This window comes from Manis javanica, chromosome 7, assembly GCF_040802235.1.
Source record: "Manis javanica isolate MJ-LG chromosome 7, MJ_LKY, whole genome shotgun sequence".
NCBI lineage: Eukaryota > Metazoa > Chordata > Mammalia > Pholidota > Manidae > Manis > Manis javanica.
Genome location: NC_133162.1, coordinates 25,281,426 through 25,308,254, shown reverse-complemented (window position 1 = coordinate 25,308,254; position 26,829 = coordinate 25,281,426). Strand labels below are relative to the sequence as shown.

Genomic DNA, 26,829 nt, shown 5'->3' with positions numbered 1-26,829 from the left:
TACCTACATGACAAGACAGTTTAATCATCTGCTGTCCTTCCCTTCTCCCTGAGCAGCACCCGCCCAGGAAGACTGCAGCCCTGGCTCGCTTGGTGATGGTAAAAATCACTGACCAACACCAGCAAATGCTGTGCTTTTAAAACCATGGGAGAAATGTAAGGGACAGGTCAGTAAATAAAGGAATGCAGCATAAGCTGCTTCTTCCTCTTCTTCTTCTTCTTTTTTTTTAAAGAAAAGCCCACTGGAATTGTCTAAACTGCAATGCAGTCTCTTGCTCATTTAAAAGATCTCATTTTCTAATCATGTGCTTTGAGACATTTAATACTATTTCAATTATGCAGAGGAAATAATATAATTCCTTTATTTGAAAAATGATACAGAACCTCAGAGATCAGTTAAATCTACTGCTGGAATGGGATTCTTTTTAAACTGTGTTGTTCCGTCTCTTCAAACAGCTGCAGCTGAACACAGATGGGAAAACATTTGGTCAGAAAGCAGCAAATTAGTGTTTTTCAGGACAGAATTCAGCTCCTGCAGCTCCTGCGTCTTCACTCATCTAGATTTTATTTCTTCTTTGCATTGACATTTTTGCAGACCCAGTTCATGCCGTCCTTTGGGGGAAATGGGCAGAGAAAGGCAGTGTTAATTGTAAGAAAGGCACGCCCCCAAGTCTGGGAGGGGAGGGTCCTGAGTCCTCCCTCCCCAGTCACCAGCTCCAGGGAGTTTGCCTGCTCTGGAGGCCCACCTGGGCAACCAGGTGTGACCCCCCTGGGGAGGTGATGAGGGGTGCCCTCTGAGAGCACAGGAGGGAGATGGGAGCGGGAGCTCCCAGGGCCTGAATGTGAATTTCAGGAACTCCCTCTGAAAAAATAAATACATCTGCCTGGATCCAAGGCCTGACTGAGGAGCTATCAGGAAAGATTCCAGCCATTTTGGCTTTTTCTAAAAGCTGACCTTTGCCAGGGCATTAAATTCAATAAGCCACCCTTCTGGTGCCCCAGTGTGTTTACAGTGTGACAGTGTACACTTGGGTCAAATTAAATTTCTTTCTGGAAAAACAAACCAACTGCAGTGTGTGTTACTAGACACACACTGGGGCAATGTGCATTCATTTCTGTTCGTGCAGCCCTACAGATAGGTTTAAACAGGACTGGCCTGATTCTTGCAGCTTTAAGCACCACCAAGCAGAGAGGCTGAGAAGGTTCCCTTAAAGGCAGTGACCTTGAAAGCGTCCTCTCTTAGAAGGCTGGAGAGAGACAGAGGTAAAAACCACACAATGCCTACAGCCACCTGGCAGGCGGCATGATTTCTCATGGGTGCCAGGCCTGCCAGAGTTGACCTCTTTTTCAACCCCCCTTGGAGCCATCCCTAATGCTCTCCTTCCCCAGAGTTTCTGCACGACCTTCAGGGCTGCACAGAATCCCTTTAGAAGCCCAGAACAAAATCAGAGGAGGGTCTGCAATGAATGCCTTTCCCCTGCATCTCCAACACAAACTCACTGAGGTCCCCGTCACATTTGCACATCTCAGGGCATACATGACATGCAGAGCCCCACATTTCCCATGACCAGAGAGCTAGTAGTTGAACCTGAACAGCTGAGACAGCTTAAGTAATAAATATCAGCTGATACCCTTGGCCATTCGGAGCATTAATCCCACAAACAATACATCACTGCGGAACAACCAGCAGGCATCCTCTCTCCCAGCTAATCTGACCATAACCTGAATTTACAGTGATTAAAACTCTGCCAGTGGCCATCAGAGCCCTTGGGCAGGAGAACCAGATAATCTGATGGCTGTCCCAGAGCAGACCGTAGGTCACTTGCCAAGAGGCAGCTGGTCAAGGCTGAAAGCCCAAAGGTGGACAGCACCAGGCAGCAGCGGGGCCGAGGGCGGGAGAATGCCAAGGCGGGAGAAAAGTGAACTCCAAACGCATCTCCAATTACAACTGGGTCAGCTACTTACTCTGAAAAGCTTAGGCCAACTTTAAGGCCATTTATGAAAAGGATTAATTTAAAGAGAAGCATGTTTAATTTCAGTAGCTAATTGGTTTCCAGGAAAAAAAATGATAACCCGCCAGGAGACAAAAAATATTTTACAAGTAGAAGAGGGATGAATGAGATAACCATCTTCTCTTTGCTTTCAAAACTGAATAGCTCAGCACTTTCCATCTTCAGGAGCACGTACAAACACTATCAAAGGTGTGCATCTCAGTAGTTTCTCCTCTATATAGACTTGCAATATTTTATCAAATGATTTTCTCAGAGAGATCAAGAGCTGTGTTCCCACACTCTACGAATACCGTTTTTTCCTCTTGTTTTATGGATGATTATGGGGTGGGGGCATTCTTCTATCATATGTAACTGAACATGAAACCACTCAGAGAGATAGGACAAATATTTACTCAGCTGCAGAAACCCAGAGCAGAACATGGAGGGTGAGGAGCAGCTTTCTCCTGCGTATCTGCTATGGAGGCAGAGGGGATTTCGGGGTAGTGTCCTCCAGATGTCTGAGGGTCCACAGTCCTGCCAACAGAGGGCGCCCAGAGGTCAGTGCCAGGCAGCTGGCCTGCAGCCCTGGAACCTCTGCAGCAGCCACCTTCAACCTGAAGGGGTGTGGGAAGCACAGAGAGAATTAAGTGGGGACAAAGACCTGTGGCTGCTCTGCCTTGGGGAGGCCACCCTGATCTGAAGTGCTTGGAGGTTGGGGGGTTGGACCCTTCATGTTATTACCCAGAGGAGACCTTGGGCTGGAGGGGGAAGTGTTGGGGAGGAAACCCTCAAAGAGGGGACAATACCTCTGGTGAAATCAGGGACAAGCTCTGCCAAGTTGCCCCTGGAAAGAAAAGACAATGGTGCCCTGCAAGACTCTTGAAGGAGGTCCATGGCAGGCTGTCTGGCGGCTGTGTTTACGGAACCTAGCGTGATGTCTGGCCTACAACAGACACTTAATTTACATGTTTTAAATTAGTCCTTGTAACAATCCTGTGAAGTTGGTACTATTAGAATTTCTACATTATGATGGGGAAATGGGGGCACCAAGTAGTGTGTGGCAGGAGTGGGCTGTGAATCTGGGCATTCCAGATTCTGCATGCATGCTGTTTAACCATTTACTGTGTCTCAGTGAATGCCAATGAAGCTTAGAGAGAAGTTGGGAGTCACACTGAAGTTGGCGAAGGGAGCAATTCTAGCTTTTTCTTCATTATCATTTCCAGGGAATGTAGGGGAGAGAGACTGGATTAGCACCTTGTATGCAGTTCTGAAGGGGCCAGAGGCTGTTTCTGGCCTCTCAACTCTCCATATTCCCAGGTTGCCAAGTATCTATGCTTAAGGAAGCCTGCATATTTACCTTGCTGTGTGACCCCAGCATATTAACTGCCAAGACCACCACCTCCTGTGGAAACTCTACATTTAGACACAACATCATTGCAAGAGGAGGAGCCTTCTGCTTCTCATGTTTAAATAAGTGCACTGCATTACTCTTGCCTTAATTTGGCAAAGATTTTTTTTTCAAAACAAAAAAAGGTTTTTAAAACAGATGACTGAGAAAGGTGATTGTTTACTTGAAGTAGGTTACTGCTCTGCCTTCCAAAGGAAATAAACTCATAGGTTTGTTTAATGGTTGAACCTTTATTGTTAAAAACTGGTTTGACCAAATTTCTGCACATTCGATCTTCTCCATGGGGATGAGGAGGTCCTCCCCTTTCTCCTCCACCACACTTCCCCCTGAGCAACCTTGCTGAAACTGAATTTGCATTGATTAGCTTCAGTTCAATGACAGAGACTAAAGAGAAACAGTGGACCTCAAATACTAAGCTTTGTCTGGTCTCATGCGGAGGAAATAAATTTTATCATGTCATGGTATTATTCCCTACTATAATCACGGGCGAGAATATAAGGCTGCCCTTAACTATAAGGGTGGAAACCTACCAATTACAGATCTCTACATTCCAGGATTAAAGGCGCAGTGCCCCTCTCTATGGGAAGAGAGGTGTCTGCAATGCTCCTTTTAATTAGATCTCTCAATGCATCCATCACGCTCAATGGTTGGAAAGGTGCAGAGGCAGCCATGGTTGGGTGCGCCTGGCTTGTAATGCCATGAGGACTCACGGTCCCATCAGGAATTGCTTTAAGATGGTGAGGAGCACAGACCCTTGCTGAGCACTGCAGCATCTCCCATAGTGCCACTGGGCCCCGGGGTCAAGGAGCAGTTGGATGCAGCATACAGAAATACTGCTTGCTATTAATAATTTTCTGGTGACAAAGGGCACTGCACCAGAGAGGTAACAAAATCTTGTGTCCTGAGCTTGCTTTCTTAGTCTACAGAGAGGTTTGAAAATTTAAAAATAAACTTGATGTCTGACTTGCAGATAAGCAGTTCCATGTACACTTAAGAGTCAAAAGTAACTGATGCCAGTGATCAAAACTGAAAGTTTCTGTGATGACTGCCCTTGTACTGTTCACCATGTAAGAATTTATTCACTATGTAAGAATTCGTTCACCATGTAAGAACTTGTTCGTTATGCTTCAGAAGACTGGAGACTGACGAGAATTAGGCTTGAGATGGATTAATGATTGTACATTGAGCGTTGACCCCCCTATACTGAATTTTATTGTTGTTAACAACCATTTGATCAATAAATATGAGAGATGCCCTCTTAAAAAAAAAAAAAAAAAAGTAACTGATGCCAGGCCTTGAAAGAGGTGGTAAATGTCATTTTAAAAAATACTGGAATTCTGTTGGCATATTAAGGGAAAATTCCCCTAGACCAAGGAAAAAGAAACAAAGCCAAGAAACTGGGCTTTCGACTGTTTTTGTTCATCGGCAAGGCACTCTGAAGTATGGCTCAGACCGCTAGTGGTCCTTTCTATGTAGGTGACTCCTGTGAGCTGGTCACTACTCTTGCTCAGAGCAGGAAGACAGGGAATGTGGGAGAGGTATGAAAATAAAAGGTAAGCATGAGGTGGGGGCATGGAGGCAATACCCAGGAGAATTTTCTACTAGCTCCAGATTATTGGTGTAGACAGGACTCTGTTATGACTAAGGCTACAGACCAGGCTGACACTGCTGATCTCTGCTTTGAAAGGAAATTCTAATGCAGTGTCATTTTAATTACACACACACACACACACACACACACACACACACACACACACACACACACACACACACACACACACACACACACACACGAGGCTTTAGAGAGGGAATGTCTTCAAACACCTGAAACTACAACAGCAAAGGAAAGCTGCGGTTTGGAGTTCAAATTCAGATCTATAGGTAGAAGAGGGATTGATTTCTCTGTATCTTTCTCTGGCTCTAAGCCAGACCCCTTTGTTCATGATTTTCTAGGAGAGAAGAGAGTCCCAGGACTCGGAAGTTACACACTAGGCGAGGCACTAGCAACGCTGGCCCAGTCCCAGAGGCAGAGAGGGAGGCTGCCTCCGTGTGGTGACACAATCTCATGGAGGGGCTGCAGGGTTTCCTTCCCAGACATTTCTCGGTTTCTCCTCTTTCTGCTTTCATCTACTTGATATAACTGGGTCTCTCTGATCACTCCTCTGGACTACAGGTCTTGCAGCAGGACAGAGTTTCCAAGACTGATGTCCTCCTTCAGCTTCTAGCGCCCTTTACCTACACTCTGCCCTTGACAGCTTCCCATGAAAACCTGCTTTGATTACATGATGGGCTGGCGGCCTGGTCACTATCAATCAGGCAGACAGTGAACTCTCCTCTCCTGAAGCCCTCCAAAGTCAGTTTCCATAACCAGAGCAGGGACTGCTGACCACCACATGGGATTGCCTGTCCTGTAAAGACTGCAATTTGCCTTCAGAGTATCAGGTGGAACAAGAACCTGGAATCATCCCAGGAATCACTAACTTCCACAAACTCAAATCATGTGTTTCAGGTGCTCAGCCAAGGAGAGGTGATAGACCTGCCTATTCATCCAGAGGGTGTAGCCCACCATCTGGTGGGTCTGTGGCTGTTCACTACTTGAGGGTGTTAGGTTTCAGTATAAGCCAGGTCTCTCCACCAGTGTGATTAAACACATACACACAAACATATAAATGGAGACGCTGTCTCTAAACACCTAAAACGGTAGTGGGAATTCCAGGTCTTTCTTACATTTTCTGTCAGGGTCATTAGAGCTGTGGTGCCACATGTCACTTGACCCATTTAATGTCTGGTCATTTTGGCAGCTTAGCCCACTACTGAGCAGCTTTCAGGGGATAGCAGGTGGGGAGGGTGGAGTGAGAGGATGAAATAGAAATTTAGGGAATGTTGGTAGTTGTTACATAGTATCCACGTCTGCAAGTGATCTTACTGACATTGTTCTAGTGACTCTTTCACTTTTAGGAATAATGTAAAGCCTTATTTAATAAGAATCATCACTAACGCCTGCCCTTGAACTAAGCAATGCAGAAAAAAACTTCCATCTAAGTGACTCTTTTTAAAGTGAAAACGAAGAATCTCGCTGAGTGGGAGAAAGCTTAGGTCAGAGGCATTACCCGGGGAGGGACATGGTCAGTCAGTGCCTCACACTGAAAAACCTTTCCACAGAAAACTTCACGGTCTTTCTCCAGTTCCCAAAGGTTACCATTAAAGGACAACAGACAGCAGATTCCCTTCTTAATTAACATTTTTATTAAATAACCCATTTCAAATAATGGTTAAATTCCCTAAATTTATATCATTCTATTAACCATAAGCTAATCTCATTAACCTTGAAATCCCAGTCTTAACTACCCAATTCTATACACCATGGTACTATCTACTAAACTAATTAAGTGACCTTCAAACTATGTCTCCTCCATATAAAATCATTACGTTTTTGCTCAGTTCTGTGCTGGATCTCTCTTGATAACATTTCCTGTGAACCTGGTTGCTGAAGACCCTGATCTGAGAAGCACTGTCTTAACAAAATCAAACCATAGATGACTGCCTCACTGGATTCAGAAGCTGGTTGATTTGAAAGTCCTCCACTGCCTACCCTCAACCTCTAACTTAAGGCTCACTGTCTCCTGTGACTTCAAAGGAAGAAGCCATTTCTGTGGTGGTTACACGGCCGGGGACAGAGAGCTCCATCCATGTAATCTCTGGCAGGAGCAGGGCTGGGTGGGGCCTGGGAAGGCACGACAAGCACTCCTTCCCAAATCTCCAGGCTCTCTGAGGCAGCGTCCTTGATTTGAATGCCACTGTGCTAAATACTGATTCTAGAAACCCTAGTCCTTCTTTTTACATCCCCAAGTCTGGCTGAAGAAACAAAGCTGTTAATTCCAGCTTTGCTTTTTCTTCCTTTCAACACTCTGGCCAAGGGAAAGACTGTAGGACTGTCAATTCCCACTGTCTTAGATGTATGCGCACAAAATGAATTTATTTTGTTTAGGCCCTGCCTTTGGAGTCCCCAGCCTCAAGATGTTCTTTGCTTTCCATTCCTGTATTCTAAACCATTTAGAGAGGTAGAGTCTTCTTGCTGAAGTCATTTGTACAAACACAAGAAAACCACTATCTTCTCTTGGGCCTCATCCTCACCAAAATAACCTTGAGCCTCCTGAATACTACCTATGCACAAGGGAAATACCTTAGGCAAAACTTGATTTTTTTTTTAACGAGAAGCTAAATAAAATGATCAAAGTTTACCTATTTAGAAACATCCTGGGTGGCAGTTGTTGAACTAGCTTGTAAATTAAGCTGAAAAATGCAGTTATGTTAACCTACAGATATATAATCACATATGTCACTGAAATTTTGTAGAGGAGACTCCAGAAGAATAAAATTGTTAATGGTAGTTAGTTCCTTTGTTGAGTGGGGTTAGGGGAGAAAAAAGAACTCAGTTTTTAATTTTTTTACTTTTACATGATTACAATGAACACGTATTAGTTTTGTAACCAGAATTTAGGAAGAGGGGAAGGAAATAAGTAAGATTCAACATATGCCCCCCACCCCCTCAACCTAAACCTCAGAGACCCCCAGAGCTCCCGCACTCATCTGGGGGACATAGCCAAGGTCATGTTTGGCTACCTGAGAGCCCACAACACGCACGCATGCATGAAGAGCTGAGGGCGCAGGCAGCACGGAGGCTGGAGGGGGTGCACTTGTCCTGTGCCGGTTGCCGCCCTCAGACCAGGAGGCTGAGCACAGAGGCAGGTTCTGCTGCTTATGTAATGAAAAGAAAAAAACCAAGCAGCAAACTGATGTGACAACTGAGATGATTCTAGGAAGTGGTTATTTGCTTGAGAGAAAAGCAGTCAGGCAGTTTCAAGACAAATCAGTGTCCAATGTCTTAGGAGAGAGGCAGGAAGAGTGTTAGAAGGGAAATGGAAAGAGGCTCCTGGACAGCAATCGAGAATTAAACCACAGGCTTGTGTCCCAACACAAGTTGAGAGAGAAGCAACCTGGCAAACTGGTCATGCCTCTGGAGACACATGACATACGGCAAAGAGGGAGGGCACCATTTCTTTGGCTGTTGCTAATCTCCCACACCACCATAGAGCAGTGCTGCCTGGCTCTCAGAGCGCTGTACACCAGATGAGACATGTGCCCTGCGTGGGGCCTCAGAGCTGACACTGTATATCATTCATTGATGATATAGCCTCTTAGGTGCCTGGGATACAACCAGGTTCTGTCCTAAATATCAAATGAGGAGGAGACTGCTTTTATGGGCTCAGTATAAAGTATAAAGCATGCGGGCTTCTGTCAGCAGAGCCTCTCAGTGGGAAACCGATTTAAAATCAACTCTCAGGGTAGTGGAGATAGCCATCAGAGAAAACAAAACACTTCTCAGGTAACTAGTGTGCGTGACTGTTGATGGCGCTCTTACCTTGGGAGCACAAGTATTTAGCATCCATAACATTAGATGCAACACAAAATCCCCAACCCAATCATCAAAGAATCCTAGAGTTAGAAAGCATCTTTGAAGTCTTCTATTCTGAATAGAAGACTACCCTATGGGGTAGTTTGAGGCTTGTGTGGGCGCTCTACCTGCTTCTTTCCTGGAATACTTAATGATATCAGATTGGTTCCTCAGGAGAAAAGAACCAAACTCCTCCATGCCCTTCACATCCGAGAATGGTTCGTCTGTCAATCAAAGGCTATTTGTTTCATATTTTTTTCTATCTAGATCAGTCCAACCAATAAGGCAGACTACCTTGGTTGGCTGCCATGTTGCCAAGCAACCACGCCTGTTGGTCATCTCACCTGAACACCCTCTCCTGTGAGAGCTGAGCAAGACTGGATTTGCCAGACCCGGTCACGGATGGTGTGCAGGTTGAGTCCTTCTGCAATTTCAGAGGCAGGGGCTGCGGTGAGCAAATCTTGCTTGTTAGCAAAGATGAGCACTGGCACACAACTTAGCTTTTCTTCCTCCAGTAATTCAGCTAGTTCCTGAATCATTATGGGAACGGATGGGGTGGGAAAGATGAAATCAATCAATCTATGATACTAACCACGCACTTCTAATTAGAAAAAACCAAAAGAGTAAAGCTGATCAACTAGCAACTTTCAAGGGCAGTGGTTCTCAAACTTGAACCTGTGGAGGAATCCCTTTGCAGATTTCTGGGCTCACCCGAGATGCTGACTTTGGAAAGTCTGAGCCAGGGCCCAGGAATCTGCATGTTTAACAAGCTCTCCAGGTGGTTTTGCTCTAGGGGATTCATAGATCATACTTGGAGAAACACTATTCAAGGGAGAAAACAAGCTGTGGTTAGAGGTTTAAAAGTTACCCAAGGTTATTATTATCCGCCATGACCTTTCAATGCACATATACACACACAAGTAAATAAATACCTATGTGTATGTATATACATGTGTTTTATTTATGTATATATGTAAACAAACACATTTTAAAACTTAAACTGAAAATGACAATTGTTTGGAGACTGTAATTATTTCATCAATCTCTTCAAAATATGTATGCACGTACATTATACTTCATTAAACCCACACTCTAAAACAACTGTTTTAGTGCATCTGGCAAGGTCTCTGATTTTTGGGTTATTGGTTGGGGTCTAAACCATATGTTGCTTCTCTCTGCAGTAAGTACAGGGAAAATGTATGCTTTCCTAAATGTCAGGACCCATCTTTACCCTATTAAACTCACATTTTAGCTACTTAAGACACTTGGGCTGTCCAAGAGAACTGAATGGTTCAAGGGGCAGATCATTATATGATACCCTGCACCTCCAAGCTCATGTTTAGTATTGGTTCATAGGAGTGATGATCCATAAACCACCATGATCTGGAAGGGAGATGGGCTGTCTCCAGGAGTCTGGAGAGTTCTCAAACTAATTTCCAGGAAAAAGGAACATAGACCTGGGGGGGCTGCTACCTTTGAAAGGCCACCTGTGGTAGTTTAGGTCACAGGCCAAGGACACTGCAATGAGATATAAGCATGTTTCTCCAGAGGTCCACTCTACCTACCCTTTGCTTATTATTGCTGTACTCAGTCTGGGTAAAATGGTCTATGCCCACTGCTTCTCTATTTAAAACTGTGTACAAAAACTGCATTGTGTAATCATGTTGACATGTACTCTGCATTTGAAGCCATGTTTGGGTTCAAAGTATACCTATCTCATGGCATGGAAATACGTGCAGCTTAGTCCTGGATTGCAATTTCTTCCCATCCCTTCCAATTTGTCAAAGTCACCTTGGATCAATTAGGCTGGTGAAAAATGTACATAGAAATGATAAGTGAACTTTTCTCTGGGTTAATTTCTATGTGGCCTGGGAAGAAAACTGAAGAGCTTTGCCCAGGCATGGTGGTAAGTTCCATTTGCTTATACCTTACTTATTTAATTTGATTAAAATTAAAAGGTTTTAATCAAAAAATTGTTTAAAGAATTCTCAGCTAATTTCTTTTTAGTCAACTGGTATTTTTGCCTGCTTGCCAGAATGACTGTCTTGTTTAAACTGCAACGGTTAAACAAAAAATACCTCCCTCCCTCTCACATATTCACAAGGCTGATTAATGAATACCCAGTTATTTCGAGAATTTCTGAACAGAATTATTTACCTGACCCGTCTCTTCAAATCTTTTTCTGTCTGCACTGTCAATTACATATATCTGTAAAGTAAAAGAAGAAGGTCATTTCAATAAGCAGATATGGGAAAAGACAGGGCAACTCTAGAAGGAGCCAATGATCCCCAGCTGGCAGATGATACAGCACAGCACACAGAGGCTGAGCTGGTAACTCTCACCTCATCGATGGATGCAAAAATAAACAAGTTAATTAATTAAATGGGGATGCCCAGAAAATACCTCCAGCAAAGCTCCAAAGTAGGCAGTCAGGAGAGCAAGCATAATAAAAACAGCCACATTTGGTCGGCATTCACTCAACAGTCACATTAGATTTACCCTATTAATCCTTGTGATGACTTTATAAGATAAAGATTTCATTATTTTCCCATTTCATACATAAATAAACAAAAGCCCAAAGAAGTTAAGTAATTTGCCCAAGTTACATCTGGTTTTGACAGAATTGGGATTCAAATTCAGGCACAGCTGACTCTTAAGTAGAGTCCATGGCTGCTCTTAAGCACTCTGCTATCCTGCTTTCCAAACTGTCAGGATGGGATAGTGTTTTGAGGCATTTACAAACCCCGTAGTCCTTGAACATCATCACCCCGAGATGACCTTTTGCAGTACTAACTATGTGCTGAGTTCAGGTGCTGAGGTCAGAGACCTAGTGATCTCCACCCATTCCTACCTTCACAGGCTGCAGAGGTTACAATTAAAAACTGGAAACAGAAGGACACAGGCTTGCCAAAAGGAAGCGAAGTCTTGAGATTCCCTGTAAATTATAAATCCCAAGCTTTCTTTCCCAGCACTGAATTTTATTAATTACATAAATAACATCCTATAACAACAATAAGGGAAATTAGGTAAGAGCAAAAAAGAAAGAAAAATTACCTGGGGTTACAGAACTGAAACACATTAGTTATTGTAATCTTCTATGAAAGTTCCCTGATTTTTCTTGAGGTAAATTTAAAAAGAAAATTAAGAGATACACTTCTGTAGTCCTTTTCTTAAAGGATAATTTAAATAGTTGCTAATATTAAAATTATCAAAATTTCAAACTTTCTTCAAAGAATTGAGTTGTTATTAAACTAATGGTACAACAGAAACATGCTTTTAAAAGAGCATATTCTTTCGAAAACACCAAAAATAATCTTTAGCTCTCACCTTTACATGTCTTAAATTACATAAATTGATAGAAGAATGCACCTAGGCATTTCTGCATACAAGTCAAATTCTGGACTACTTGGAAAACTCATTCTCTTGGAAAGGAAAAAAAATTAAAATTCCTTTGCTTAATGCTTCCTCATTTAGAGTCACTAGTGCTAAATATTACACTAGGAACCAAGTTTAGCCTTTTCTCTAAAGAATATGTTTCTACTTAAGTTTCATGGCGAATCATTGGAGGAGGAAGGATGAATGTGTTTGGTCTTTATATATTTTGCAGCCTTAATAATATTGTTAATATTACTCTGACTCAATGTCAACACATGGCATAAATGGGCTCTGCACACCACAGACACCCAAAATTCAATACTGTCTGATAAGTCACTATGCAGAACACGGTGGCACCTTAGTTTTCTATCAGCAGGGCTCACATTTTTAAAGTAGCAGGCAGAGTATAAACATAGATGTGGAAAGAGGGATTGCAGTGGGAGAAGGAAACTCAATGTGAATGACCTAATCAGCATGATCTGCGTCTATGGTGAATTCATTCAGACGGTCTTTGCTCAGCCAGCAGCACAAGATGTGAGGAAGGGAGGAAGGCTCATGTGAGCCCTGGGAGGGTGTCTGGGCTCCAGGGGCTGCCTGAAGGCTGTGTGCAGGCCACTGGGCAAGAAAGGGGTTACAGAGCAGGAAAAACGTGCTTGGGAGCAAAGGGTGTGAGCGAGAAGATAAGGGTAGAAAAGGAGGGCTGAGACAAGGCTGAAAATACAATTACAGATATAGTTAAGAAATTCATGTTTGATAGGATGAAAAACAGACAGTTGGGAGAATAATGAGGGATGGAAAGATAGTTTTAGTAATAGGCAAGAAAGACAACCAGTTAAATACCAGAGAATCCAGAGGCTGAAGGCCAATGGGCAGAAAGTATACTTTCTTTTACTTGTAATTACTTGCTTAAGTATTTGCTATTTATTGCTTTGACATGAAATTCACAGGAAACATTTCTATTAAAAGATTCAAAAGGAGGAGTTTCCTAAACTACACATAAATTTTTCCTGTCCTTTAGCATTTTTCTCATTGGACTTTAATAAAACTTGAAAATTACTACACAATTCCCAAGGGAAATCTATAAGACAGCTGCCCCATTTATTAACAGGTCCAAGTGAAAAAAGCCACAAGCAAAGGCAGCCTGCAGTGAGCCCACAAGCATGTTTTTCTGCACGGGCTTATTCTCCTCCCTGCTCCTCCGCACTGCCCAGTTTCTTCACGGAAGTATCTGGTTTCTTCTGGTCGATAGCTAAGGATAAGGACAGCTTTTTGTCTTTTTTTTTTTTTAATAACATAGCTGCTCATTAGTCATATAAAGATTTTTTTAAAAAATTTAATCCAAAACCAAATAATGGTTAAAAGATACTCAGAAAGCATCAGAGAAAGTTAAACATTTATAATGTTTCTGACTGTCTTAAAACACTATGGACCTTCAAAACTCAAGTTTTCTAAACTAGATAAAGTTATAATCCACGGCACTCAGAGTAATGCTTTAAGCAAAACCAATTCACACCTCCTTTGGCATTTGTTTTGAAATTCTTATTTGGTTGTGGAAGGAAGATTTTTCTTGGAAGTTCAGCCCACTCGAGATTGTCCAGGGTGTGACTGGAGGGCTCTTTGTTTCTCTAGTTTCTAGTCCTTCTCCCTCCTACTGCCACCTTTTGGCCATTTTACTGCTCCTAAGGATTTCTCCACCAGAGGGGTGAGCATAACCGGAAGAGATGACACTAAAAAGTGTGGCTTTTGATGACAGCTTGAGCAAGAGTCTAAGAGGAGGTTGAAACTGACAGGGTTTCTGGATAACTTGTGGTTTTCAATTATTTGTGTTCTAGAGGCTTGAGGCTCAAGTGTGAGTGATACTATGGAAATAATGAGACTGTTGTTGGAGATCTATCTCCCTTGATGTCCTATGCTTCAGATGTGAAAATGATGACTAAGTTACTTTATTTAAATTATGCTGCAGTTAAACACAGAAGTAAAAATAATAAAGTAGGTGGAGTTTAGCAGTACTGCAAATATACCTAAAAAAATTGTGTATTTTTATCTATCATCAGGCTATTATTTCCTGGCCTAAGAGAAACAGAAGATCTCCTCTCTTCTATCCCACCTCAGGTTTTATTGCTTAGTCACTTCCCCCAAATTAATAAAGCTGAAGTCAGATGTTCTCAGTGTCATCTTCCCTGAGAATAATTCTAAGCAACTTTTAGTTGTTGCCCAGACTCTTTCAAACCTCTAGGGAACCATTTAATGCTCTATGGTTGGAGCTGGTGATCTTTTTCTGTAAGGGCTCAGACAGTTAATATTTTAGGCTTTGGGGCCCACACAATCTCTTTCACAACTTTGTTGTTGTAGCACAAAAGCAATCATAAAAAATACATAAAAAAATGGACATGGCTGTGTTCCAACGCAACTTTATTTATGGACACAAATTTGAATTTATCATTTTTATGTGTCGTGAAATTTTATTCTTCTTTTGACTTTTTTCCTCAACTATTTAAAAATGTAAAAACCATTCTTACTTGGCTCACAGGCTATACAATAACAGAAGGCAGGCTGGATCCGTTTGCCAACACCCACTCTAAAGCAAGAACTTATTACGGGACTCTAGACATAATTGAAAAGAGTGAACCAGGCAACTAAATGTGGCAAGCCTCAATCCTGCTCTTCTAGGCAGTGTGGAGTCTAGTGTAATGGGTCTTTTCAACCAACAATGGGAGACTATTAAATACAGGCAAACAAACTAATATAACCCAGCACCCACTACTGCCCCAAGCTGCTATGGAACTGACAGACGAGGCAAGAGTCACCAGGCCTCAGAATCTAACCCTGGGGACTCAGCTGCTCCCCAAGCCTTGTTTAATTTCAAATGGCACTGGAAAATAATGAAAGGTGGACTCTCAATCCAAAATACTGTCTGGTACTGGCAGCCCAATGTAGTTGGAGAAAGCTCCTTTAGGGTTTCTCTGAACAAATATTTACTGCTTTGTACAGTAATTCCTGGATACTCTCAGCTAAGAAGTGTGGAATCCACTGTCAGATTACAACTAACTACCTTGCAGCCTACCCTCAGGTGTCAGAGTTTAGGATTTAAAATTACCCTGACCTGTAGACCAGACAGTTTCTGAGGCCTCCTTATGGAATCTCACTGTCACTAATGTCTTTATATACTGTTCTTATTTGGATATTTCTTTCAAAGTATCTTAATCCAGCAGATGAGCAGATAGAACTGTTATTTCTCTCAGCCCCCTACTTTTTCCCAATTCTTGATTCTAAAAGCAAAAGAGAATCTACAGCTTCCCTCTCCCCACTTTACTGAGATACAATTGGAATACACCACTGTATACGTTTTAAGTGTAGAGCATAATGATTTGACTTGAATCCAGCTGTTTTTTTTTTAAGACACAAAGTTTGCTTTAAGTATTTCTTGGGTGGAGGGAACACCACACTTAACTCAATTTAAGAGAAACATTTTTACTTTTATTGCCTCTACACCTATGAAGCCATGAATTCCTAGGGAAGGGTTCCAGCAGCTCAGGCTCCTTTCCATTTGTTCTCACAAAGCGTGCTTCTCCAGGGGGAGCAGGCCGGCGCTTGAGTTGGACCCAAGTACCTTTCTCTTTGGCTTCCCTCTTTTTCTGATTATTTCCCTTCACACACCTCAGGAAGCTGTCTTGGCTCTTACAAGTGCTTAATATGCTGAATAGGTACATTAATTCTCTTGGCAAGGACCTTGCCCTTGTTTGTTTACAACAATGCTGAGCGCATGCCGGGTAACACTGTAGTCTCTTCCAGTTTTGCCATGGTCACATTTGGGGGCACTCCTTTTGGAGCAGTGCCCATCCCTTGATGTCTACTATAACACCTTTCTGTAGATTCCTGTGTATGTGGCTGAAAGAACAATGCCATGTTTTCTAAAAGGTCTAGAGGACATACAGTGGTGTCTCTCCTCTTTCCCTTTGTGTTGGTCACTTTGGCGAAATACTGGAAGATGGAGGTTCCAGCAGAAAGAGTTGAATCTATAGCTTTAAAAAAAATTAATTTTCTCTAGTTTTCTTAGCAGTTTTAGATTTACAGAATAATTGGTTAGACAGCACACAGGGTTCCATATACCTACCATACCTCCATTTGTACTCTGTTTCCCCCAAAACAGTTTGCATTAGCCTAGTACGTTATAATTAATTAGGGTCATACATACATTAGGATCATTCTTTGTGTTTTAAAGTTCTGTGGGTTTTGACAAACCCATAATGATATGCATCTACCATTACAATTTCATACAGAATAATTGTCACTCTAAACATTCTCTGTATGTCACTTGTTCATTCCTCCCCTCCCTCCTTCCAGAACTCTTACAACCACTAATCTTTTTATTTATTTATTTATTAGTTTTGATATCATTAACATACAATTACTTGAACATTATGGTTACTAGACTCCCTCTATTATCAAGTACCCCCCCCTCACATACTCCATTACAGTCACTGTCCATCAAACGTAGTAAGATGCTATAGAATCATTACTTGTCTTCTCTGTAAATACTGCCTTTCCCGTGTCCCCTTTGTCCCCGGCTACATTATGTGTGCTAATCGTGATGCCTCTTCCCCCTTATCCCCTCCCTACCCACTCATCCTCCCCAGTCCCTTTCCCTTTGGTAACTGTTAGTCCATTCTTGAGTTCTGTGAGTCTGCTGCTGTTTTATTTCTTCAGTTTTTGCTTTGTTCTTATATATACCCCACATATGAGTGAAATCATTTGGTGCTTGTCTTTCTCTGCCTGGTTTATTTCACTGAGCATAATACCCTCTAGCTCCATCCATGTTGTTGCAAATGGTAGGATTTATTTTCTTCTTATGGCTGAATAATATTCCATTGTGTATATGTACCACATCTTCTTTATCCACTCATCTACTGATGGACACTTAGGTTGTGAACTTAAGTCTTTTTATCTTTTTATTATTTTATTATTATTTTTTTTATTTTGGTATCATTAATCTACAATTACATGAAGAACATTATGTTTATAAGGCTTCCCCTTTCACCAAGTCCCCCCCACACACCCCATTACAGTCACTGTCCATCAGCATAGTAAGATGCTGTTGAATCACTACTTCTCTGACAACCATGAATCTTTTATACACAGTTTTACTAATTTGTATAGTTTGTCTTTAAAAAAAAATGTTACATAGTTGGACACATAGAGTATGTATCCCTTTCAAATTGACTTTCACTTAGCAACATGCATTTAATGTTCTTCCATGTCTTTTTTATTTTCCAAATTCACCTTTATTTATTTACTTTTCAGTAAATTTAAATCCTTGAAGGGTACAGCATCACATGGAGTCTGCTTTGGAATTTGGCATGAAACATGCCACCATGTTTCCATGAGCGTGAGTTACCTTCCCCAGATTACTCTGGTTTTGTTTGGTTTGCCAGCAGGAGTCACTGTGCTGTCCTCTACTTTGGTATACATAAGCCCATCTCTTGCCTAGACAGAATTCAGTTTCATCTTGAGCATAAACACCTCGAATTTTAAGAAGAGCTGTGTGCTCCCTCTGGTTCTGGAGACCCGGCTTATAGCCAGCAAAAATGGCCTTGGACCATAGCCTTCCAGACATATAAGTTGGTTTAGAAGTCCTGTTCTCAGCAGGCCTCCACAAACTCCAAGATGGGGGAAAGAGCTTCCATGTCTTTTTGTGGGTTCATAGCTCATTTTTTTTTTATCACTGACTAATGTTCTACTATATGGATGTAACAGTTTATTCATTCACCTACTGAAAGACATTTTGGTTGCTTTAAATTTTTGGTAGTTATGAATAAAGCTGCTATATAAATACTGGTGTGAAGGATTTTATTTGGACATAAGTTTTCAACTAATAGGGTAGATACCTTGAAGAGTGATTGCTGGATCACATAGCATGTGTGTTTAACTTTGTAAGAAACTGAAAACTGTTTTCTAAAGTGGTTATGCCATTTTTCATTGCCAACAGCAATGGATAGGAATTCCTATTGCTCTATATCCTTGTCAGCATTTGGTATTGTCAGTTTTTTTGGATTTTAGCTATTCTAGTAGGTAGTATGTAGTGCATTTCGCTGTTGTTTTAACTTGCAATTTCCTGATGGCATACAAAGTTGAATTTTCACATGCTTATATGTGTATCTTCTCTGGTGAGTTGTCTGTTCAGATCTTTTGCCCATTTTTAATTAGGTTGTTTGTTTTATTGTTGAGTTTTAAGAGTTCTTTGTGGCTCATCATCATTCTCTTAATAGACTCTTCCTTAAAGCAGAAGTTATAAATTCTAATGAAGTCCAACTTACAATTTTTTTTCTTTCATGACATGCTTTTGGTGTTTTATCTAAAACCTCACTGTCAAACTCAAGGTCACCTAGATTTTTCTCCTATATTACCTCCTGGAAATTTTATAGTTTTAGGTTTTTACATTTAGGTCTAAGACCCATTTTGAGTTAATTTTTGTTAACAGGCTAAGAACTGTGTCCACATTATTATTTTTTGACATATGAATATCCCATTGCTCTGGAACCATTTGTTGAAGACTATCCTTCCTCTGTTGAACTGTTCAGCACCTTTGTCAAAGATCAGTAGAAGCATAGCCTACTTTTGTGCTTACTATCCTGTTCCATTGATTAATTTGTTTATTGTTTCTCCAATAAATGCTCTCTTGATTACTGTAGCTTTATAAAGTCTTGAAATCAGGTAGTATCAGTCCTCCAACTCTGTTCTTCTTTAGTAGTGTGCTGGCTATTGTGTATCTTTTGCCTTTCCATGTGAACTTTAGAATTGGTTTGTCAATATCCACAAAAAAACTTGCTAGAATTTTGACTGGGATTACACTGAATCTATAGTTGGTCTATATAACCTATAGATCAAGTTGGGAAGAACTGACACCATAACAATATTGAGCCTTCCAATCCATTAACAGGAAGTACCTCCCCATTTATTTCTATCTTCTTTGGTTTCTTTTATTAGTTTTCTTCATATAGATTATGTACATATTTTGTTAGATTTATCCTTAAGTATTTCTTTTTTGGGGGTGCTAATATAAATGATATTTTGCTTTTCATTTAAAATTCCAATTGTTCATTGCAGGTATATAGGAAAGCAACTGTATTTATTATTTTATTTTATTTTATTTTATTTTATTTTATTTTTTTTATTTTATTATTTTATTTTATTATATTATATTATATTTTATTTTATTTTATTATTTGATTTTATTTTTATTTTGGTTTCATCAATCTACAATTACATGAAGAACATTATGTTTACTAGGCTCCCCCCTTCACCAAGTCCCCCCCAACATACCCCTTCACAGTCACTGTCCATCAGCGTAAAATCACTACTTGTCTTCTCTGTGTTGCACAGCCCTCCCCGTACCCCCCCACACTATACATGCTAATCGTAATGCTCCATTTCTTTTTCTCCGCCCTTGTCCCTCTCTTCCCTCCCATCCTCCCCAGTCCCTTTCCCTTTGGTAACTGTTAGTCCATTCTTGGGTTCTGTGATTCTGCTGCTGTTTTGTTCCTTCAGTTTTCCTTTGTTCTTATACTCCACACATGAGTGAAATTATTTGGTACTTGTCTTTCTCCACCGGAAAGCAACTGATTTTTGTATATTGGCCCGTATCCTGCAAATTTGCTATAATCACTTATTAGTTCAAGGAGCTACTTTGTTAGCTTTTGAGATTTGAAAGACTTTTAATGGTCAGGCTTTCTAATATGTAGTTTCATATCACAACTGAGAGACTGATCTTTCAAATTTACATTCCAGTTTTTTGTGAGTGAAATAATATAGTAGCTTTCTTGGATTTGCTTTAAAATACTTTAAAAAAAAGTGGTGGTAGGAGAGATGAAACAAGATTGCCAAAACTTAAGGAAGCTGGGTAATGGGTAGGTAGGTATCTGGGGTTTCATTATACTACTTTCTTGATCTTTGCATACATTTGAAAATTTCTAAAATTAAAAAATTTTATTTTAAGAATGGACACATTATTTAAGATTACAAAAGAAGTTTCTTTCTATTTTAAATGGAAACGTTTTTTTTCCTCTGACATTTCTCTTCTATCCTCCCAGACAGTATATAATACATTTTGGAAGAATAACTGATTGACTAGATGGATAAACTGATGGATGCATGTGTCTCATCTTTTTATTCTCATCCATTTAAATCTTCAACCTGGCACCAGGAATATATAGGAACTTACCTTCACTGAGGGCCAGAAACAAGATAAACCTGTGGGACACTCATCTCAGTATCTCAAATGTGTTAACTGATTTCATGATAGCACAATTTTATATTTTGGTATTATTCTCCATTTAAGGATTGTGGAGAGTGAATGAGTTCACTACTTTTCAAAACCCCTCCTCCACCACCATGAAGTAATTGCTCTACCCATTTTATAGAAGGAATTAACAAGCCCTTTGGACTTGATCACAGTGGTACAGAATCACAGAATCTCAGAGCTGGAAGAGAATTTAGAAGTTCTGTAACTCTAAAGATAAAAATAAAAGTATGTCTGATAGTGATAGGTCCTGACAGGTCTGATGGAAGTAGGAAAAAAAAGAAGATCAAGCAGGGACAATCGAAGTGTCAGAAGGGTGGGGAGAGGAGTCCCAGTTCCAAATACAGTAATCAGAAAGTCTCAGTGGTAAGGGACATGTGAGCGAAGATCTGAAGGAGGTGAGAGGCTAAGCCATGAGGATATAAGGAAAAAAAACTGCTGGCACTGTAAGCAGCAATGACAAGGGAGGGAGCATGCCAGAGTTCCAGGAACAGCAAGCAGGCTGGTGTGGCTGGCACCAAGTCAGAGAGAGGAGAGATGAGGAAGATGGGCAAGAAAAGCCAAAAGGGAGAAGGCCCTTTAGATCACTAAAGAACTTTGACTTTTATTCTGAGATGGGAAGCTTATATTTCATAAGGATCCTATGCTATAGTGTTGCAAAGAGAGCTCAGGGAAGCAAGGCAGAAGTAAGGAGACTAGTTAGGATGATACTGCAACAATCAAAGCACAGCAGCAGTGGACATGGAAAGAAGTGGCCTGATTCTAGAAATATTTTGAAGGCAGAATTGACAGGATTTGGGCTGGATGTGGGGTATGAGAGGAAAAGGAGCCAAGGATGACTCCAGTGCTTCTGGATGAACGGAACTGCCATTTACTGAGCAGATGGTAGGAAGGGCAGGTTTGGGCAGGGAGAGATGAAGACAGGAATTTGGTTTTGGGTGTGTTGCAGTTCAGGCGACTTAAGTAGCCACTGAAGTGGAGAGGTCAAATAGGCAGCAAAGTTCCAGGAAGAGTTCTCAGTTGGAGATAATAAGTTTGGGATTCACCAGGATTCACCTTGGGATTGGATAAGGTCGCCAAAGCAGTGACTTAGAGAAGAAAAAGCACAGGCCTGAACTCGGGCACTCCCAACATTTGGAGGTTGGGAGATTAACAACAACTAATAATAAAACATAACAATTCTAACAATATACTGTAATAAAATTATGGTCTCGCTGTCTCTCAAAATCTTATTCTTGTGATGATGAGATGATAAAAATGCCTACGTGATGAGATGAAGTGAGGTGAATGACACAGGCATTGTGATGTAGCCTTAGGCTACTATGACCTTCTGACGCTATGTCAGGAGTATCACCTGTTTCCAGGCCAGCTGACCATAGGTAAGTGAAACCATGGAACACAAAACTGCAGGGAAAGGGGGACCACTGTATGCAGACAGTGAACTCCCCAAGAATTCTGAAATAGTGGTCCTGGAGAATGTAACAGTGAGCTGGGCACTGAAGTCTCAGTCTCATCCTGAACAAATGCTGCCTGAGCCAGGGCATCCCCAGTGCATGGTGGCTTCTACTTCTGGACAGTTAAAATGATAGGGAACTTCATCCTCATTCTGAGTTAAACTCTACCACCTCACATGCCCCCAACTACTCCTCACCCAGTCCTCTACAACTGTTCATGATGAGGCTAATCTCTCTGACTTAAGAAGGTTCTTGAAGCAACTGAAGATAGTTCCAAGCATTTGCTTTTCTAGGAAGAACACCATCAGGTCTTTTAACCATATACACCATTGTTGCCAGGACTTTCAATATCTTGGTTGCTTTCTTGGGATGCACTTGATTTATTGATCTCCTTGGGATAATGGAGTCGGTGGCATCTTCCAACTTCCCTTCTGCTGTTCAAATCACTATGGTAATCAATAAATATTCTGCCAAAGTGGGTGTGGGCACATTGCTACTAGGCAAAAGTAAAATACCTTACACAAGTCCTACAAAGATTTTTCTCCCTTACAATCAGTAGCCTTTTGCTAGCCCTACATTCATAGTGACTAATGTTATGGCAATGGAATTACTGACAAGAAAGAACACTACATGTTAATGTTTCTAACACATGGCAGAAAGGACTATGAGTTAGTGCATCAGTAGGAATACTTACAAGAATATCAGTATTTTCAAAATAATTCCTCCAGTATGGTCTGATTTTCCTCTGTCCACCAATGTCCCATACGTTCAGTTTAAAACCTTGTGATTGTACACTTTTGATGTTAAAACCCTGAAACAGAGGCAAAAGCACCAAGTTTTATTAAACTTTTAGGTCATAATTCTGACAAAGCTACATTTAACAGCCATGTTATTTATTAATTATGACATACTTTGCCGGATGTGACACTGGTAATGCTGAAAAGTTTGATGTACTAGGGAAGAAGGAAATGTATTTATACATGCTGCTTACTTCATTCAGGTTATGGAGTCAGTGTTAATAATGTCATGGCTAACATGATGCTTTCTATAATGAGTGTACACACACACACACACATCTGCTGAGGACACACTGCTTTGAGAATAGCTCTTATAATCAACACAGACCACTCCCCCCGATGAGTCCTCGGGATGGTAAAATTTAATGGGACATTAGATATAACTAATAAAAAACAGAACAAGAACCTGAATTCTCAACAGGACAGGACAAATTCTAAATTTAAAGAGCTACAAATCTGGAAGACTAGGTTACTTAAGAGCAGCTCAAAATTTCCAAGATTTCCTCCCATGGATTAATTAGGAAAAGGAAGGAGCTGAACTCAGGACACTACAGGGAGGTTGGTTTGTAACTGGAGTATCAGCTCAGTGAGGAAGGCAGGGCCTGTGGAAACAGCATGTTCTAGCTTTGAAGTCTAGCCCTCAGTTGCAGGCACTGATGAAAACAAATAGGCATTCGAAACTGCTCTTTAATAGGCATCTCTGAAGAACTTGAAAAGAAAGTATTTGTTTTCAGGACAGTGACTCAAGGTGGAACTTTGAGGAAGGTGAGCAAATCAGGGGCAGGCAGAATTGTGAGCTGGGAGTTAGTGTGCAGAGAAACGGATTAATAAGACCTTTGGGGTGCAGAGAGAAGGCATTTATTTCATCAGCAGGAATCCAAAAAACAAATCTTGCATGAATGAACAGTGAAATCAGGACTTGAAAAATCTAATCAACAGCTTGCTACCACAGAAGTGACATTTCATCCAGATGAACTGGAGGTGAGTGAGTCGGGGAATGGATCCATAAGCACTGCCTCATCCAGCAGCTTGCCAATATGACTGCCTAGCACAGAGGGATAAGGCACCGTGCAACAGTCCAGGAGCACCGCCACCTGAACTCCGCTGAGGTGGCAGAACTGGGGCAAGGCTGGCTATAGCTCCTCTGAAACACCAGTGGCTGAATAAACTAGAAGGCTAAGGATTCTACAGGGAAGTGGCTTAAGCTTATTGTAAAAGGCAGCTTCACTCTGACTCACTGACAAAACCAATTTTGTGTGCTTAAAAATTCTTCACTTAACTAAAATATTAAATGTCAAACCCTGTAACATCAAATCCTTCTGAAATGAAGCAGGGAATAAGTAAGAGTAAATCCTGGAATCTGACCATATGTATCAATTGCCTTAAAATTCTGTAAGTCATCAGAGACCCAACAAATTTACCAAGAAATTATTTTAGGAAATAATAATGAATGGGCACAAGCATTTAGAGATGTGCATTGCTTAAGTACTTATATATATAATAATATGGAAAGATGATCAAGATACATCATTATTCTTAAGTGAATATCAAGCAGTATATTCTCTATAAGTCATATTTATTTATTTTAAATATGCTCATATATATGCATCGAAAAAAAATGTGAATGGATTATTCTTAAATGTTAACAGTAGTTATGTCCAACTGGGCATTATAGGTGGTTTCTAGTTTCTCAATTCTACTTATTTATACTTCCTAAATTTACTACAAAAAACATCTATTGCTTTTTAAAATATAAAACAAAAACATAACAAAAATCTGTTTCAAGAATATGAAACCTTGATGTAATCTAATAACAGGGTCACCAAAACACATCAAACAGAGCCTGAAAGTTAGAACTTTGGACCCATAATGTAAGAGTTCATTCCCATCTTCACAGTGGGAAGTCCTCATTTTAGTTGTGTTCTTGAGAGATACAGCCTATGTTGCTAATACTAAAAGAAAAAAACCTAGCCCTTCTTTTTCTGGCAAAAATCTTGACACACTAATACATGTTTTCAGCCCTTCTAGGCTAGACTACTGTCATTTGCTCCTCCTTAGGCTATACATTAAATTTTTTCAGAGGCTGTAAAGTTGCTCATTTGGTAGCAGTTGAATGACTTTCCTGCAAAGAGTTGTGAATCAATAAGACTTAAAGAGCATGAAGTACACATACCAGTGCAGCCATTCAAACTGCACACCAAGGTCTTATCACAGTCCAGTGACATAAAATGCCAAGTAACTCCGGTTTTGCTAAAACCTCTAATGTCCAACCGCTCGAAAGTGACTAAGACCCACAGGGCTGTGCTGTCCCTAGTTAGGAAACCCAAAGACTTGGCCAAAGGTCACATTTTCTCAGGACTTCCTATAGGTCTAAACAAGCCTACTGGGGTTGTGCCAATCAGGATTTGTCTTTCAACTTCTACACTAAGAGGAACACCGCTGCCTTATCCTTTATGCTTCACTTGTTTGTTGGCCTTAGGAAAGAGGAAAGTTAATGAGGCTGGATTAAAAAATATAGGTAATTGCTTTTTTATTTAAAAAATTGATATATATTTATAATTATTAAGTCTGAAAAATACACACTAAAATATTAACAGTAGTATTTCTCACAGTACTGTTTTTTTTCATTATACTTTCTCTGTATTTTATATATATATTAATTTCCTAATCAGAGAAGATAAGCTAATTTTAAAAAGCAATCACTTAATCTGAGGGAACTGATACATATCATGAATATTTACTTTTTTAAATTATATAATATACATAAAATTTACCATTTTCACCATTTTAAGTGCACAGCTCAGTGGCATTAAGTACATACACTGTGGTGAAGCCAGCACCACCTCCACCCATCGTCTTGCAACATGACTCTGTGCCTATTAAACAATCCCCCAGTCCCAAGTGATCACTATTCTACTTCCTGTCTCTGTGAATTTGATAAGTAAGTACCTCATATGAATGAATTCTCTGGGTATGTTTTTGAAATTAGAGATTATTTTTAAATTGCATAAACTTTTCTCAGAAACAAAACTTAGAAATGGACAAAACTGTATTTCCCATTTTGTCTTTCGTATTGCTGTTTCCATCTTCCTGTGTCATCCAAGCGTCCACAGCTGAGGCAGTGCTCACCTGTGTGGGCGTGATGTGGCTGATGTCTTCAGACGCGAGCTGCTTCAGGAGAGTGGTCTTGCCAGCATTGTCCAAGCCCAGGAGAAGGATTCTTACCTCCTGGTCTGGTGCACTTTTCAATTTGCGTAAAATTGAGAGTAAGCCCTTGAACAACCATGAAAAAGAGATATTATTTTTAGAGCACTGATTTTGACATTACTGGATATATGTTCTAATGAACATCTTCTCTTCTTTGAAAAAATTACTGGTTGTAGAGACCTATTAGTATCATTCTCCAGTTTAATGTCATTTTTTCCACTTATTTCTTCCTTCCAAGTTTTGGCAGAAGTACTTTAGTAAATTCAACAACTTAATTAGCCTGGCTTATTTCTTCTCCTCCTATTAACCCAGCTTAGTAGTCACCCTAAATTTCCTGGGAGTACAAACTACTACCAAACTCAAGTTCTTAAAGCTCTTTATATATACTTAGAGTAGAGCACTCATCATATAGGACTGCATGTAATTTATTTTTGTATTTTTCTCCTTTACTAGAGGGAAGTTTCTTGCAGGTAAGGACTCTACCTTCTGTCTCCTGCAATGCCTGGCACTTATTAGACAGATACCAGATAACAGCTGTTGATTAAAGAGAATTATCCAACCAAGTTAATGAAAGAGTTCAACATACTGTACAAAAAGATTTGTGTAAAATTGTGTCTGGGTTCTCTGTTTAAGACTATTTCAGTTCACATTTAAGATTTCACTGCTCAAAATACTCTATCATCATCTTTCACATGACCCTTACATGATAGGTGCACAGTACAGATTATCTATGTTTTTCAGATGAAGAATCTGATAGAGAAGTTAGGGAATTGTAAAAGTCACTCATGAAGCAAAAAGCATCAAAATGTAACTGGGGTATTTTGGACTGGTAATCTAATATTTGTTT

General features: G+C 40.5%; 1 protein-coding gene across 4 annotated transcripts in view; it reads right to left on the bottom strand.

Moving 5' to 3' along the window:
- Positions 1-333: 333 nt before the first annotated feature.
- ARL3 (ARF like GTPase 3) overlaps positions 334-26,829 on the bottom strand; it is a 31,843-nt gene continuing 5,347 nt past the window's right edge. The window contains exons 2-8 of one of the 4 annotated variants that reach the window (XM_037001262.2): positions 25,905-26,048; positions 22,673-22,789; positions 11,011-11,061; positions 9,198-9,383; positions 2,404-2,524; positions 1,156-1,246; positions 562-611 (exon numbers count right to left, since the gene is read on the bottom strand). In XM_037001262.2, coding sequence (XP_036857157.1) covers positions 1,239-1,246; positions 2,404-2,524; positions 9,198-9,383; positions 11,011-11,061; positions 22,673-22,789; positions 25,905-26,048 — 627 coding nt within the window. In that variant the 3' untranslated portion in view covers positions 562-611; positions 1,156-1,238. Of the gene's footprint in view, positions 612-1,155; positions 1,247-2,403; positions 2,525-9,197; positions 9,384-11,010; positions 11,062-22,672; positions 22,790-25,904; positions 26,049-26,829 lie in introns of all 4 variants that reach the window. The other 3 variants (XM_037001261.2, XM_073240497.1, XM_037001263.2) reach the window with 3 other exon arrangements.